The sequence below is a fragment of the Bos indicus genome, chromosome 2 (genome assembly GCF_029378745.1).
Source record: "Bos indicus isolate NIAB-ARS_2022 breed Sahiwal x Tharparkar chromosome 2, NIAB-ARS_B.indTharparkar_mat_pri_1.0, whole genome shotgun sequence".
In the NCBI taxonomy this organism is placed as follows: Eukaryota; Metazoa; Chordata; class Mammalia; order Artiodactyla; family Bovidae; genus Bos; species Bos indicus.
This window is the reverse complement of record NC_091761.1, coordinates 34,997,440-35,010,786: the sequence shown is the minus strand read 5'-3', so window position 1 is coordinate 35,010,786 and position 13,347 is coordinate 34,997,440. Positions and strand designations below refer to the sequence as shown.

Genomic DNA, 13,347 nt, shown 5'->3' with positions numbered 1-13,347 from the left:
CAGGAATACAGGAGTGGGTTGCCATTTCCTTCTACAGAGTTCTTGATCCAGGGCTTGAACCTGGGTCTCTTGCATTGCAGGCAGATTCATTACCATCTGAGCCACCAGGGAAGCTTTGATTAAAAAAACAGCCCTAAATGTTATATGTGACTTGTTTCTTACAATATGTTTTAATAAAAAGGCATATTTTTGTTTTCATGGTAGTGTACATACTGTGTTATAAGTAAATTCAGTAGTGCCTTTTGCTCTGCTAAGCCCCCTGTGTCTATCTAGATTTCAGTAAATAAAGGGAAGCCCAGAGATGTTCCCTGTTCTCAGTGGGCATACTAACTTTCAGGTGGAAAGAACATCTATTTATTCTCAAGACTTATTTCTGTTTTCTTTAATAGGAAATGGATCCAGGTGGCAGAGGATTCTAAAATTGTAAACAAAGGAAAAGAACTAAGCCTCCAGAATAAGTAGATTTGGCCATCTGAAAATGGGATGGTATGCTATAGTGGAAAGAGCACATTGCTAGAAGTCAAAAATTGTATTTTATTTCTGATAGTCTGTGCCAATGTGTGTTTAATCTGCCTTTCCAACTACAATATAAGCTTCCTGAAGCTTTAGTGCTAGACCCATGGTAAATACTTAAATGTTATTTGGAACCTGAGCTTGATCTCTGCCTCACATTTGAGAAAATGATAAATTGTTTCACAGCCTGAAAAGGAAAGTCCAGATTTTCTCTGAGAGGACCATGTGGACCATGGAATGAATTGGAAAAATTCAGGTTAAACGAAGATAAACAGATTTTTTTCCACTCCAGGATTTTTCTTAGACATGAATTTGAGGGGTAGAGTGGATATTCATGATATCCTAGACTTACTTAACTAGAAATGAACTGGTATTTTCTTGAAACTCTTTTCCCAAAAATGAATTTTAAAATATATCTCTGTCATACTGCAGAATAACAAAAGAATTGATAAAACTTGGTGATGTATTGACTATAAGGACCGAAGGAGAGTCATTGAAAATTTTGCCTAGGTTTCTAGTTTGAGACTTAAGATTCAAATAAGTTGGGAAGGTTAGTTTGTAGAGAAAGAATTGTAAGTTTGATTTTTGAAGATGTTGAATTTGAGATGGCTCCCTTGGAAAACAATATGATAATTGGTAGTATACTAAGTTAGAAACAAACCCCAAAATATTTAATTAGTCATCAAATATTTGAACCCTTCTGTAACACATTCCCCACTTGAACCAATTATGTTTGAATAACTGCAATTACAGGGAACTCATTAACTGCAACTCTTTAGATAGTTTGGACCAGTAGAAGCTTTTTCTTATATGGAGCCCAAATTCAGTCTCCCCATAAGCTTTATTCCATTTACCTGTAGTTCTACAAACTATGTGGTCTAAGTCAGGGTTCTCAAGTTTTAGCAGGCATCAGAATCACCTGGAGGGCTTTCTAAATACCAAGATTTCTGGACTCTACTCCCAGAATTTCTGATTCAGTAGGAATGTACGTTTATAACAAATTACTAGGTGGTGCTGATGTATCTGATTTAGGGACTGCACTTTAAGAGCTGTTAGTCTGAACTTTGTCTAACAACTCTTCGTATCTTTGAAGATGGCTGTTTTGTACCTTCTCTTTTCCAAGCTTTATTAAGTTCTTTTGGATATTTCCTATATGATATTAAGTCACTTTTCCACACTGGTCGCTCAGATTCTGAGAGTGAAGAACTCTGAAGTGGAATCCTTTCAGTTCAGTTCAGTTCAGTCGCTCAGTCGTGTCCGACTCTTTGCGACCCCATGAATTGCAGCATGCCAGGCCTCCCTGTCCATCACCAACTCCCGAAGTTCACTCAAACTCACGTCCATCGAGTCGGTGATGCCATCCAGCCATCTCATCCTCTCTCGTCCCCTTCTCCTCCTGCCCCCAATCCCTCCCAGCATCAGAGTCTTTTCCAATGAGTCAACTCTTCGCATGAGGTGGCCGAAGTACTGGAGTTTCAGCTTTAGCATCATTCCTTCCAAAGAACACCCAGGGCTGATTTCCCTTACATATAGTCAAAAGCCAGTCAAAAAAAGACCTCATCCTTCAGTGTTCTTAAATACTTTGCACTGTTAAACGTAGAAGCTTGTGTGATTGCTCGTAATTTCCCTCTGTTATCATGAGCCTCCAGGACGGGAGAGAACTCTGCCTCCAGTGAATGTACTGAACAGCCATACTCCTTTTTATCAGTTTCTTCAATATTGGAAGTTAAAAATATTCATTCAATATAGCAGCAGGCTAGGGTAGTTTTAACTTAAGGTAATATTGATAATTAAGATGGCTAGAGTCATCTGAGATCACAGAGAAGGAGTTTTAAACAGTATTTTTAAATTATTGGTTGTTTTGTTCTCAGGTTTATCTGCATTATTAAAAGGTTTATCATGAATGTTCTGGTTCATGCTAACATCTCTGTTTATTTACTTAAACAATTTCTAGTAGTGCAAAAGCAGGTTAAAAAGTTTGTGCAGTTGTAAGGCTCTTGATGTACATTGCTCAGTTGCTTTTCTGATAGATTGTACTAATTCACTTTCCCACCAGTAGTGCTGAGTGTGTGTCTTTTATCATACCCGCTCCAAAATTGGGCATTGTAAAGCTTGTTTGATAGGAACAACAGCAACAACAATGTCTTAATGTGTTAATTGGCATTTCTTAATTAAAGGAGGTCAACTAGTGAGGTTGAACATTTTTCATATTTATTTCATTATTTCTTATGTAATTAGTTGCTTTATATTCTTTGCCCAATTTTCTGGTAAGATTGTAGTATTTTGTTAACTTGGGTATTGACTTGTTATAAATGGGGCAACTATTTTTTCAAGGTTTTTTTCTTTTTTAGTGGAGGCATACCTCATTTTACCTAGTTTCACTTTATTGTCCTTTGCAGATAATTGTTTGTGTGTTTTTTTTCCCCCCACAAATTGAGCATTTGTGGTAACCCTGCATTGAGAACGTCTATTGTGCTGTTTTTCTAACAGCATTTATTTACTTCGTGTCTCGATGTCATGTTTTGGTAGTTCTCAATATTTCAAACCCTCCACCAGCAAAAAGATTATGACTCACTGAAGATGGTTAACATTTTTTAGCAATAAAGTATTTTTAAAGTATATACATTTTTTAAACACAGTGCTATGCACACTTAGACTACAGTATAGAATAAACATAACTTTTATATGTACTTGAAAACCAAAATATTTATATGGCTTGAGTTATTGCAGTATTTACTTTATTGCAGTGGTCTGGAATTGAACTCACAGTGCTTCCAATGTATGCCTATATTCAGCAATTTTAGGTTATATTGTCAATTTTATATTGTTTTATTTGTTCAGTTGAGTTTGTACCCAGAATGTGTTTCCTTGCCTAGCTCTAAGTAATTAACTGGTTTAAACTAAAATCAGATCAGATCAGATCAGATCAGTCTCTCCGTCATGTCCGACTCTTTGCGACCCCATGAATCGCAGCACACCAGGCCTCCCTGTCCATCACCAACTCCCGGAGTTCACTCAGACTCATGTCCATCGAGTCAGTGATGCCATCTAGCCATCTCATCCTCTGTCGTCCCCTTCTCCTCCTGCCCCCAATGCCTACCAGCATCAGGGTCTTTTCCAATGAGTCAACTCTTCGCATGAGGTGGCCAAAGTACTGGAGTTTCAGCTTTAACATCATCCTTCCAAAGAAATCCCAGGGCTGATCTTCTTCAGAATGGACTGGTTGGATCTCCTTGCAGTCCAAGGGACTCTCAAGAGTCTTCTCCAACACCACAGTTGAAAAGCATCAATTCTTCAGCGCTCAGCCTTCTTCACAGTCCAACTCTCACATCCATACATGACCACAGGAAAAACCATAGCCTTGACTAGACGAACCTTTGTTGGCAAAATAATGTCTTTGCTTTTCAATATGCTATCTAGGTTGGTCATAACTTTCCTTCCAAGGAGTAAATGTCTTTTAATTTCATGGCTGCAGTCACCATCTGTAGTGATTTTGGATCCCAGAAAAATAAAGTCTGACACTGTTTCCACTGTTTCCCCATCTATTTCCCATGAAGTGGTGGGACCGGATGCCATGATCTTCGTTTTCTGAATGTTGAGCTTTAAGCCAACTTTTTCACTCTCCACTTTCACTTTCATCAAGAGGCTTTTGAGTTCCTCTTCACTTTCTGCCATAAGGGTGGTGTCATCTGCATATCTGAGGTTATTGATATTTCTCCCGGCAATCTTGATTCTAGCTTGGGCTTCTTCCAGTCCAGCGTTTCTCATGATGTACTCTGCATATAAGTTAAATAAACAGGGTGACAATATATAGCCTTGATGTACTCCTTTTCCTATTTGGAACCAGTCTGTTGTTCCATGTCCAGTTCTAACTGTTGCTTCCTGACCTGCATACAAATTTCTCAAGAGGCAGATCAGGTGGTCTGGTATTCCCATCTCTTGAAGAATTTTCCACATTTTGTTGTGATCCACACAGTCAAAGGCTTTGGCATAGTCAATAGAGCAGAAATAGATGTTTTTCTGGAACTCTCTTGCTTTTTCTATGATCCAGCGGATGTTGGCAATTTGATCTCTGGTTCCTCTGCCTTTTCGAAAACCAGCTTGAACATCAGGAAGATCACGGTTCACATATTGCTGAAGCCTGGCTTGGAGAATTTTGAGCATCACTTTACTAGCTTGTGAGATGAGTGCAATTGTGCGGTAGTTTGAGCATTCTTTGGCATTGCCTTTCTTTGGGATTGGAATGAAAACTGACCTTTTCCAGTCCTGTGGCCACTGCTGAGTTTTCCAAATTTGCTGACATATTGAGTGCAGCACTTTCACAGCATCATCTTTCAGGATTTGGAACAGCTCAACTGGAATTCCATCACCTCCAGTAGCTTTGTTCATAGTGATGCTTTCTAAGGCCGACTTGACTTCACATTCCAGTATGTCTGGCTCTAGGTCAGTGATAACACCATCGTGATCATCTGGGTCGTGAAGATCTTTTTTGTACAGTTCTTCTGTGTATTCTTGCCATCTCTTCTTAATATCTTCTGCTTCTGTTAGGTCCATACCATTTCTGTCCTTTATCGAGCTCATCTTTGCATGAAATAAACATTAATTTTCCATACTGCTCTTCCTGTAGCCCCTAATAGCCATCATTATATTGTCTGTCTTTATGATTTTTGACAGCTTTGTGTAAGTACTTCATCATGTAAGTGGAATCATATAGTCCTTGTCATTTTTTATTGGCTTATTTCACTTAAAATAACATCTTCATAGTTCACCGATATTGTAGCATATTGCAGAATTTCTTTTTAAAGACTGAGTAATATTCCACCATGTGTGTGTATACCACATTTTGCTTATCCATTCATTTTTTGGTGGACATTTGGCTTGCTTCCACTCTTTAGCTCTTGTGAATAATATTGCTGTGAACACTGGTGTACTGGTCAAGTTCTTTGCCCATTTTTAATTAGGTTTTTTGTTGTTTGAGGAGTTCTCTTTGTATTTTGGATATATAATTTACAGTTATTGTTTTGGCATCCTTGGCATTCTTGTTAAAAATCATTTGACTGTATACACCAGGGTTTATTTTTGGCTCTCTGTTCAGTTCCACTGGTTTTTATGTCTGTCCCTATGTGTAGTGCCATATTTTTTTTTATTACTGTCTTTGTAGTAATTTTGAAATGAGGAAGTGTGAGTCTTTTAATTTTGTTTTCTTTTGAAGATTGTTTGGCTCTTCAGGGTCCCTTGAGATTTCATATGATTTTAGAAAAGGTATTCTGTTTCTGCAAAAGTTTTCATTGAAATTTTGACAGAGATTGCTTTGAATCTGTAGATCATTTTGAGTAGTCTTGACATTTTAACAATATTAAATTTTCCAGTCCATGAACATGGGATGTATTTCTATTTATTTATATCTTCTCTAATTTCTTGCAGCAGTATATGTGGTTTTCATTGTACAAGTCTTTCATTTCCTTGGTTAACTTAATTCCTAAGTATCTCATTCTTTTTTAATGACATTATAAATGAGATTATTTTTGTAATTTCTTCTTCAGATTGTTCATTATTTGTTAATGAATTGCATTGTTTTTGAGTGTTAACTTTGTGTCCTGCTACTTTACTGAATTTACCTATTAGATCTAATACCCTTTTCATGGAGACTTCAGGGTTTTTTTGGTGGAGTTTTCAGGAAATAGCAACTCAACTCAAGTTTTCTTGCCTAAAGAATTCCATGGACAGAGGAGCCTGCTGGCTCCATGAGGTGGCAGAGTCAGAAATGACTGAGTAACTAACATACTTTTAGTATTTTCTATGTATAAGATTATATTGTCTCAAATAGATAATTGTAGTTTTTCCTTTCTAGTTTGCATGCCTTTTACTTTTTTTTCTTGCCTAATTGCTCTCACTAGAACTTCCAGTACTATGTTGAGTGGTGGTGGTGGTTTAGTTGCAAAGTCATGTCCAACTCTTACAACCCCATGGACTATATGTAGCCCATCAGGTTCCTCTGTCCATGGGATTTCCCAGGCAAGCATACTGGAGTGGGCTGCCATTCCATTTTCCAGGGGATCTTCCAGACACGGGGATCAAACCCACGTCTCCTTCATTGCAGGCCAGCTCTTCACTGATGGAGCCACCATGGAAGCAAGTGATAAAAGCAGGCATCTTTGCCTTGTTCCTCATCTTAGAGGAAAAGTTTTCAATTTTTCACCAACATGGGACATTATGTTCACTGTGAATTTTTCATCTATGACTTTCATTGTGTTGAGGTAGTTTTCTTCTGTACCTAGTTTGTCAAGTGTTTTTATCATGAAGAGTGTTGAATTTTTTCAGATGCTTTTTCTGCATAGAAATGATCATTTATCCCCCCACCCTTCATTTGCTTAATGTGGTGTATTACATTGGCCAGTTTCTGTTTGTTGAACCATCCTTGCATTGCAAGTTTTAATCCCACTCAGTCGTATATATAGATAGTCTTTTGAATATGCTCCTGTGTTCTTTTAGTAATTTGTTAAGGATTTTTTCACTGATGTTTGTAAGAGATGCTGGTCTGTCTGTAGTTTTCTTGTAGTGGTTTTGTCTGGTTTTGGTATTCGGGTAGTGTTGACCTCACAGAATGAATTAGGAAGTGTTCCCTTAACCAATATTTTTATCATGGTTTGTTTTGTTTTTAAATGTAAATCAGTTCTCTGGGTAGTAGTAATGTGATATGGAGAAAGAAATTTAATGTGAAATGTTATCCATATTGAACAGTTTAAAAAAAGAGATAAAATAGACTGATTCTGTGGGGATAACTTTGAATCTAAATGAAATGAAACTTTGTGGAACAATGTAATAGTCCATCTAGTTTCAAGACAGGTAAACTGAATTTATTAATACCACTGTCATAAAACCAAGTTCTAAAATCAGCTTCAAAGGTAAATATTTTATTAATGAGCTTGTCCAAATTTAAATTTTAGGACATACATAATTTAGTATATGTACATTTTATTAGAACATAGAAAATGGGAATTTGTAAACTTTCCAAACATTTAATAAATTGAGTGTAGTGATATCAAAACCTGACAAATTTAACAGAAAAAATAAAATGCCTGTTCAGTCTCACTTATGTAAAAATAATATACTAATATATAAAATAATAGAAATAAATATATTTTTTAATGTTAACATAATAATAAGTCAAACTTGAACAATTTATCCTGGAAATGTAAAGGTGATTTACTACTAGGAAATCTATTGATGTAATACATCCCTGAAGAAAAGCAAGGTGAGTAAAACACGGTGGCCATTGTGGCTTGTTTTATAAAAAGAAACATACATGAATTTCCATTTTAAACCACATATGAGAGACTTTTACTTCGTTTATATTTTTTCATTACCAATATATTTGGTCTTAACTTATGTTGTTTGCTATTTTTGTTTTGTTCCCTTCTTGGTACCCTGATTTTTATTGTTAGTTTTGTCTTAGCTTTTTCTTCTCCAGTGGTTTGGTAAGGTCTATAATCAACTTTAATGGTTATCATGGTTATTTTAAAGTTGTTCAAAAGATTCTTAAATCCGTATTTATATACTAGTCAAAGTCAACACTTAAATCTCTTTTTTCCCCTTCTATATGTCAGATAGAGTTTTGTATACTGTTATTTCTATCCATTGCTCTGTATAGTTATTGGGTAATATCTGTAGTTTTGAACCCTGGTTATTTATATTATTTAGATCTGTCTCTGTTTTTAACTGTCTTTCAGTAGTCTTAACAGATTGTTTTATATAATGGCGTTTCCATTTTTGACTTTGTAATTTTGATTTGTGGGGTCTCACCTGGCTCATTTTCAGGAAGTTCTTTGAAGGAAGATTACTGGAATCATATTTTCTGAGTCCTTGTATATTTAGTAATATATTTGTAGGCTTTCAGACTTTTTTTTTGACCAGGTATAATGCATTTGCCTTTTCATACTGTTCATGGTTTAGTTTCATTGCCATGAACAGTATGAAAAGGCAAATGCATTATACTTGGTCGAAAAAAAAAAGTCTGAAATGTGAAGTCAAGTGGGCCTTGGAGAGCATCACTACGAACAAAGCTAGTGGAAGTGATGGAATTCCAGTTGAGCTATTCCAAATCCTGAAAGACGATGCTGTGAAAGTGCTGCACTCAATATGCCAGCAAATTTGGAAAACTCAGCAGTGGCCACAGCACTGGAAAAGATCAGTTTTCATTCCAATCCCAAAGAAAGGCAATGCCAAAGAATGCTCAAACTACCGTACAATTGCACTCATCTCACACGCTAGTAAAGTAATGCTCAAAATTCTCCAAGCCAGGCTTCAGCAATATGTGAACCGTAAACTTCCTGATGTTCAAGCTGGTTTTCAAAAAGGCAGAGGAACCAGAGATCAAATTGCCAACATCCGCTGGATCATAGAAAAAGCAAGAGAGTTCCAGAAAAGTGTCTATTTCTGCTTTATTGACTATGCCAAAAGCCTTTGACTGTGTGGATCACAACAAAATGTGGAAAATTCTTCAAGAGATGGGAATACCAGACCACCAGATCTGCCTCTTGAGAAATATGTATGCAGGTCAGGAAGCAACAGTTAGAACTGGACATGGAACAGCAGACTGGTTCCAAATAGGAACAGGAGTTCATCAAGGCTGTATATTGTCACCCTGTTTATTTAACTTCTATGCAGAGTACATCATGAGAAACGCTGGACTGGAAGAAACACAAGCTAGAATCAAGATTGCCGGGAGAAATATCAATAACCTCAGATATGCAGATGACACCACCCTTATGGCAGAAAGTGAAGAGGAACTCAAAAGCCTCTTGATGGAAGTGAAAGAGGAGACTGAAAAAGTTGGCTTAAAGCTCAACATTCAGAAAACGAAGATCGTGGCATCCGTTCCCACCACTTCATGGGAAATAGATGGGGAAACAGTGTCAGACTTTATTTTTCTGGGATCCAAAATCACTACAGATGGTGACTGCAGCCATGAAATCAAAAGATGCTTACTCCTTGGAAGGAAAGTTATGACCAACCTAGATAGCATATTGAAAAGCAGAGACATTACTTTGCCAACAAAGGTTCATCTAGTCAAGGCTATGGTTTTTCCTGTGGTCATGTATGGATGTGAGAGTTGGACTGTGAAGAAGGCTGAGTGCTGAAGAATTGATGCTTTTGAACTGTGGTGTTGGAGAAGACTCTTGAGAGTCCCTTGGACTGCAAGGAGATCCAACCAGTCCATTCTGAAGGAGATCAGCCCTGGGATTTCTTTGGAAGGAATGATGCTAAAGCTGAAACTCCAGTACTTTGGCCACCTCATGCGAAGAGTTGACTCATTGGAAAAGACCCTGATGCTGGGAGGGATTAGGGGCAGGAGGAGAAGGGGATGACAGAGGATGAGATGGCTGGATGGCATCACTGACTCGATGGACGTGAGTCTGAGTGAATTCTGGGAATTGGTGATGGACAGGGAGGCCTGGTGTGCTGCGATTCATGGGGTCGCAAAGAGTCGGACACGACTGAGTGACTGATCTGATCTGATAATGCATTTGACTTCACAGGGTTTCTCTCTTAAAAATCTGAAACTGTGCCATTTAATGTTGCAAAGAAATCCAAAGTCAACCTGAGCTGCATTTTTTTCTTCAGGTTATTGAGTTTTCCTATTTGTTTGGTTTTAGAAATTATGCTTTATCTATGCAGTTAAGATTTATCTAAAACTTTACAAACACTTTTCTTCATTGGTTACTGCCATTGACATTTAGTAGTACAAAGTTAATTTTTTTTTTTTTATTCAAGAAATTTTCTTTTGCTTTGTCTTAATTGATGCTTTCCATTTATTTTCTCCTTAGGATCAACTGTATTTCATAGCTTGTATCTCCTTACTTTCTGTTTTAAGTATCATTATGTTTCTAATAGTTTTCATCTCTAACTTTTTATTCTGCATTCTAAGATATTTTCTAAGGTTTATATTCTACATTACTGAATTAAATGTGTGATAGTGTTATTTTTATCCTTGTTTCCTCCAGTGTAATTTTAATTCTGCATTATTTTTCATGCTTTAACCTTGGTCTGTCCTACAATATTCTATTCCAAAGATAAGAAATCATGTTGTAATCTACTGATGCTAAACAGTTTTCTAGAAATTTGTTTATGATTCTTACTTTTAAGTGACTTTCCTCTCCTTGAATTGTCTGAATGGTATTCCTCATGAGTGTTTGCCGGAAGGCAATGTAGGTAAGTTGTCCATAGGTCCACATTTTTCTCAGCTCAGGTCATCTTTTTACCTACAGCTGTACTGGCACTTACATAATTGTCTTAGCTTAATTTCCAGAGTCTTTGGTGGGGTTTTCTTCACCTTCATTTCCTGGTTGTGTGCTATTCTGAACAAGTGAGCATAATGATAGAAAAACGATAGCAGATATTCTCTGCTACTGGAGATCCTTAACACATCTATCCCATAGACAGTGTTTTACATAGTGTCTTGCCAAGTTGTTTTGGGGGCAATTTATTCTAACTAGAGCAAAAAACAGAATACTAATGGAGGGGGCAATAGAAAATATCACTGGCTGCAGTCTCAAAACACAACACCTGTACAATAGAGGAACCGGCTGCGTGGCTTTCTGTTAGTATGTTTTGGAATCAGACGACCATAGAGAGAGGCTAAGGATCTTTGCATATATTTGCATGTGGCTGTTCTCACGCCCAGGGTGACTGGTAGATATTCTTCCTTTCTGTTCTTTTGACTTGGCACTACCTTAATTTGTTCATTCTTTTGTTTTTTTCCAACCATTTCTTACTGAGTTCCATGTGCCAGGCACTTCGCTAGGTACTAGATATTATATACTGTTGAACAGAACAGTGTTCTTTCATTGACAGGAGAAATAGTTTCTGAATTTTGTTGGCAGTGCATTTGGTGATGATGTGAAGTTTTATTTCCCTGTTCTTTTTCTTTTCTTAGTAAGTATTTTCTGGAAAGTTGAGAAAGGCTATATTAATAACTATAACCTAAATACCAGTTTTAAATTCTTTTGTTGTGAGCATTTTTAAAGTTGCTCTGAATCAGAAAATATTTATAAATATAATGTTCATTATCCTGACCTTAAAGTATTATTTCTCCCAAAACTTCTTGTTGAAGTTGACTAATTTACTACTATCTTCTCTTTTTTCTTAAACTTTCTTAACTTTCTGAGATGAATAAAATGGTCATATCAACAAAACTATCATGTTTTATATGATGACCTCAACAAATGTTTTGGCATTATAGCACTTTAGTTTACCTTAGAGTTTTCATAACTATTTGAAAGGCAAGCAGTAAAGCTGCATTAGGTGATAATAGATTGAAGAATTTGGTACTTTAAAAAATGTATTATCTGGTATTTATTTTTAAACATAATATTTGAAGGATTTTATTTTTCTCACCACTTTGTATATAAGTGAACAGAGGTAATTTTTGTATGTGTTGCTTCTATTTAGAGAAAACTTACTCTGGAACTTTTTATACTCAGTGCTTCCAGTAAATATTATGAGCTTTTAAACAAAACAAAACAGAAAATCACAGAATTTGGCATATAAATAGACAAGAAGAAGCATTAAGTACACAGAGACCTATAAGTGTGAAATGTAATGAGTAAAGCAGTTGTTTAATTTTAGTAATAAGCAAGTCCATAAAAGCGAGTTAGAGCATTGACTTACAGTTTAGATAACTAACATATTCATTATATAATTTGTAACAGTTATTGTTAAGGAAAGAGGACTTTAAGCAAAACAGGACCTGGCAGTTAAAAGTACATGTCATGTCATTTTCCCAGAATCCTCAGTATTAAAAAAAACAAGAAGCTTTCTATATACACTGATTGGGGCAGAATTAATTTTATAAGATTGTAGTCATATTGAGGGTAAGAACTATATGTAAATTACTTTGTCCAGCAGAATGTTATAGTAAAAACAGATTTGGTGCTTTTGATGAATAAGACAGAATCTTAAGGGACAAGCATAATATCTTCTTAGGCTGTAGTAAGATTAATAGTAATGTTTTCTTTAAAGGTGGTTGTCAGGATTTGGAAGTCTTTTCCAAAGACTAGCTAACACCAGTCTCAGCCAGTTTGCTCACATCTGGGCCAGTTGTGTTAAATTTGATGTTGTGTAAGGGAAGGGAACAACTTCAGGTGATGTGCAGAGCATGTTGTTTTCACAGCTCTTTCACCTAGGGATTAGAAGTCTTCTCCGCCCCCCTACTTCATCCCCATACGGAAGTATCGGCAGAGATCCCAAAGCCCCAGTCTACATGCTGTCTTTAGCTGAAAATCATGCTCACAGAATTTACTGTTTGTGTTGGTTCTTCAGTTAATCATACTAGTCCAACAGCAGTTTACATTCACATAGAGGTAAGAAACATAGCTAACTGGTGCATTGTATCTATTTCGTAGTGGAGGTGAGCTAGCATTGCTGAAAGATTCATGCATTTACATCCATTGGAAACTTGCCTGAATGCTTAAGTTTGATATTTTCTACAGGTTTGATATTTGCAAGCTTGTTTTGATTGTTTATGTTGTAGCTGAATAAAAGGATACTTAACATGTTTTCTCTAAACTCTTTTAAAATAATCATGTTTAAATAATGTGGGACTTTAATTTTGAACTCATAATTTCTCTGTATTTATAATGATTTCTATGCTTGTTTCTAGGGGCCACCTACAGATGCTCCTGCAGTGGACACAGCAGAACAAGTCTATATCTCTTCCCTGGCACTGTTAAAAGTAAGTGTTGAATGGAGTTTCTGGTTTTACTGAGCTCTGCTGCTTTCTCTGTGTCTTTTACATTGAAATATTTTTCATGTTAACCCTCTCATACATAAACT

General features: G+C 36.4%; 1 protein-coding gene across 2 annotated transcripts in view; it reads left to right on the top strand.

The window, feature by feature from the left end:
- The window catches only part of PSMD14 (proteasome 26S subunit, non-ATPase 14), a 107,434-nt gene that overhangs the window by 51,097 nt on the left and 42,990 nt on the right, over positions 1–13,347 (top strand). For both annotated transcript variants that reach the window (XM_019971867.2, XM_070804295.1), the window contains one exon: positions 13,175–13,246. In XM_019971867.2, the coding sequence (XP_019827426.1) occupies positions 13,175–13,246 (72 nt within the window). The remainder of the gene's footprint in view (positions 1–13,174; positions 13,247–13,347) is intronic.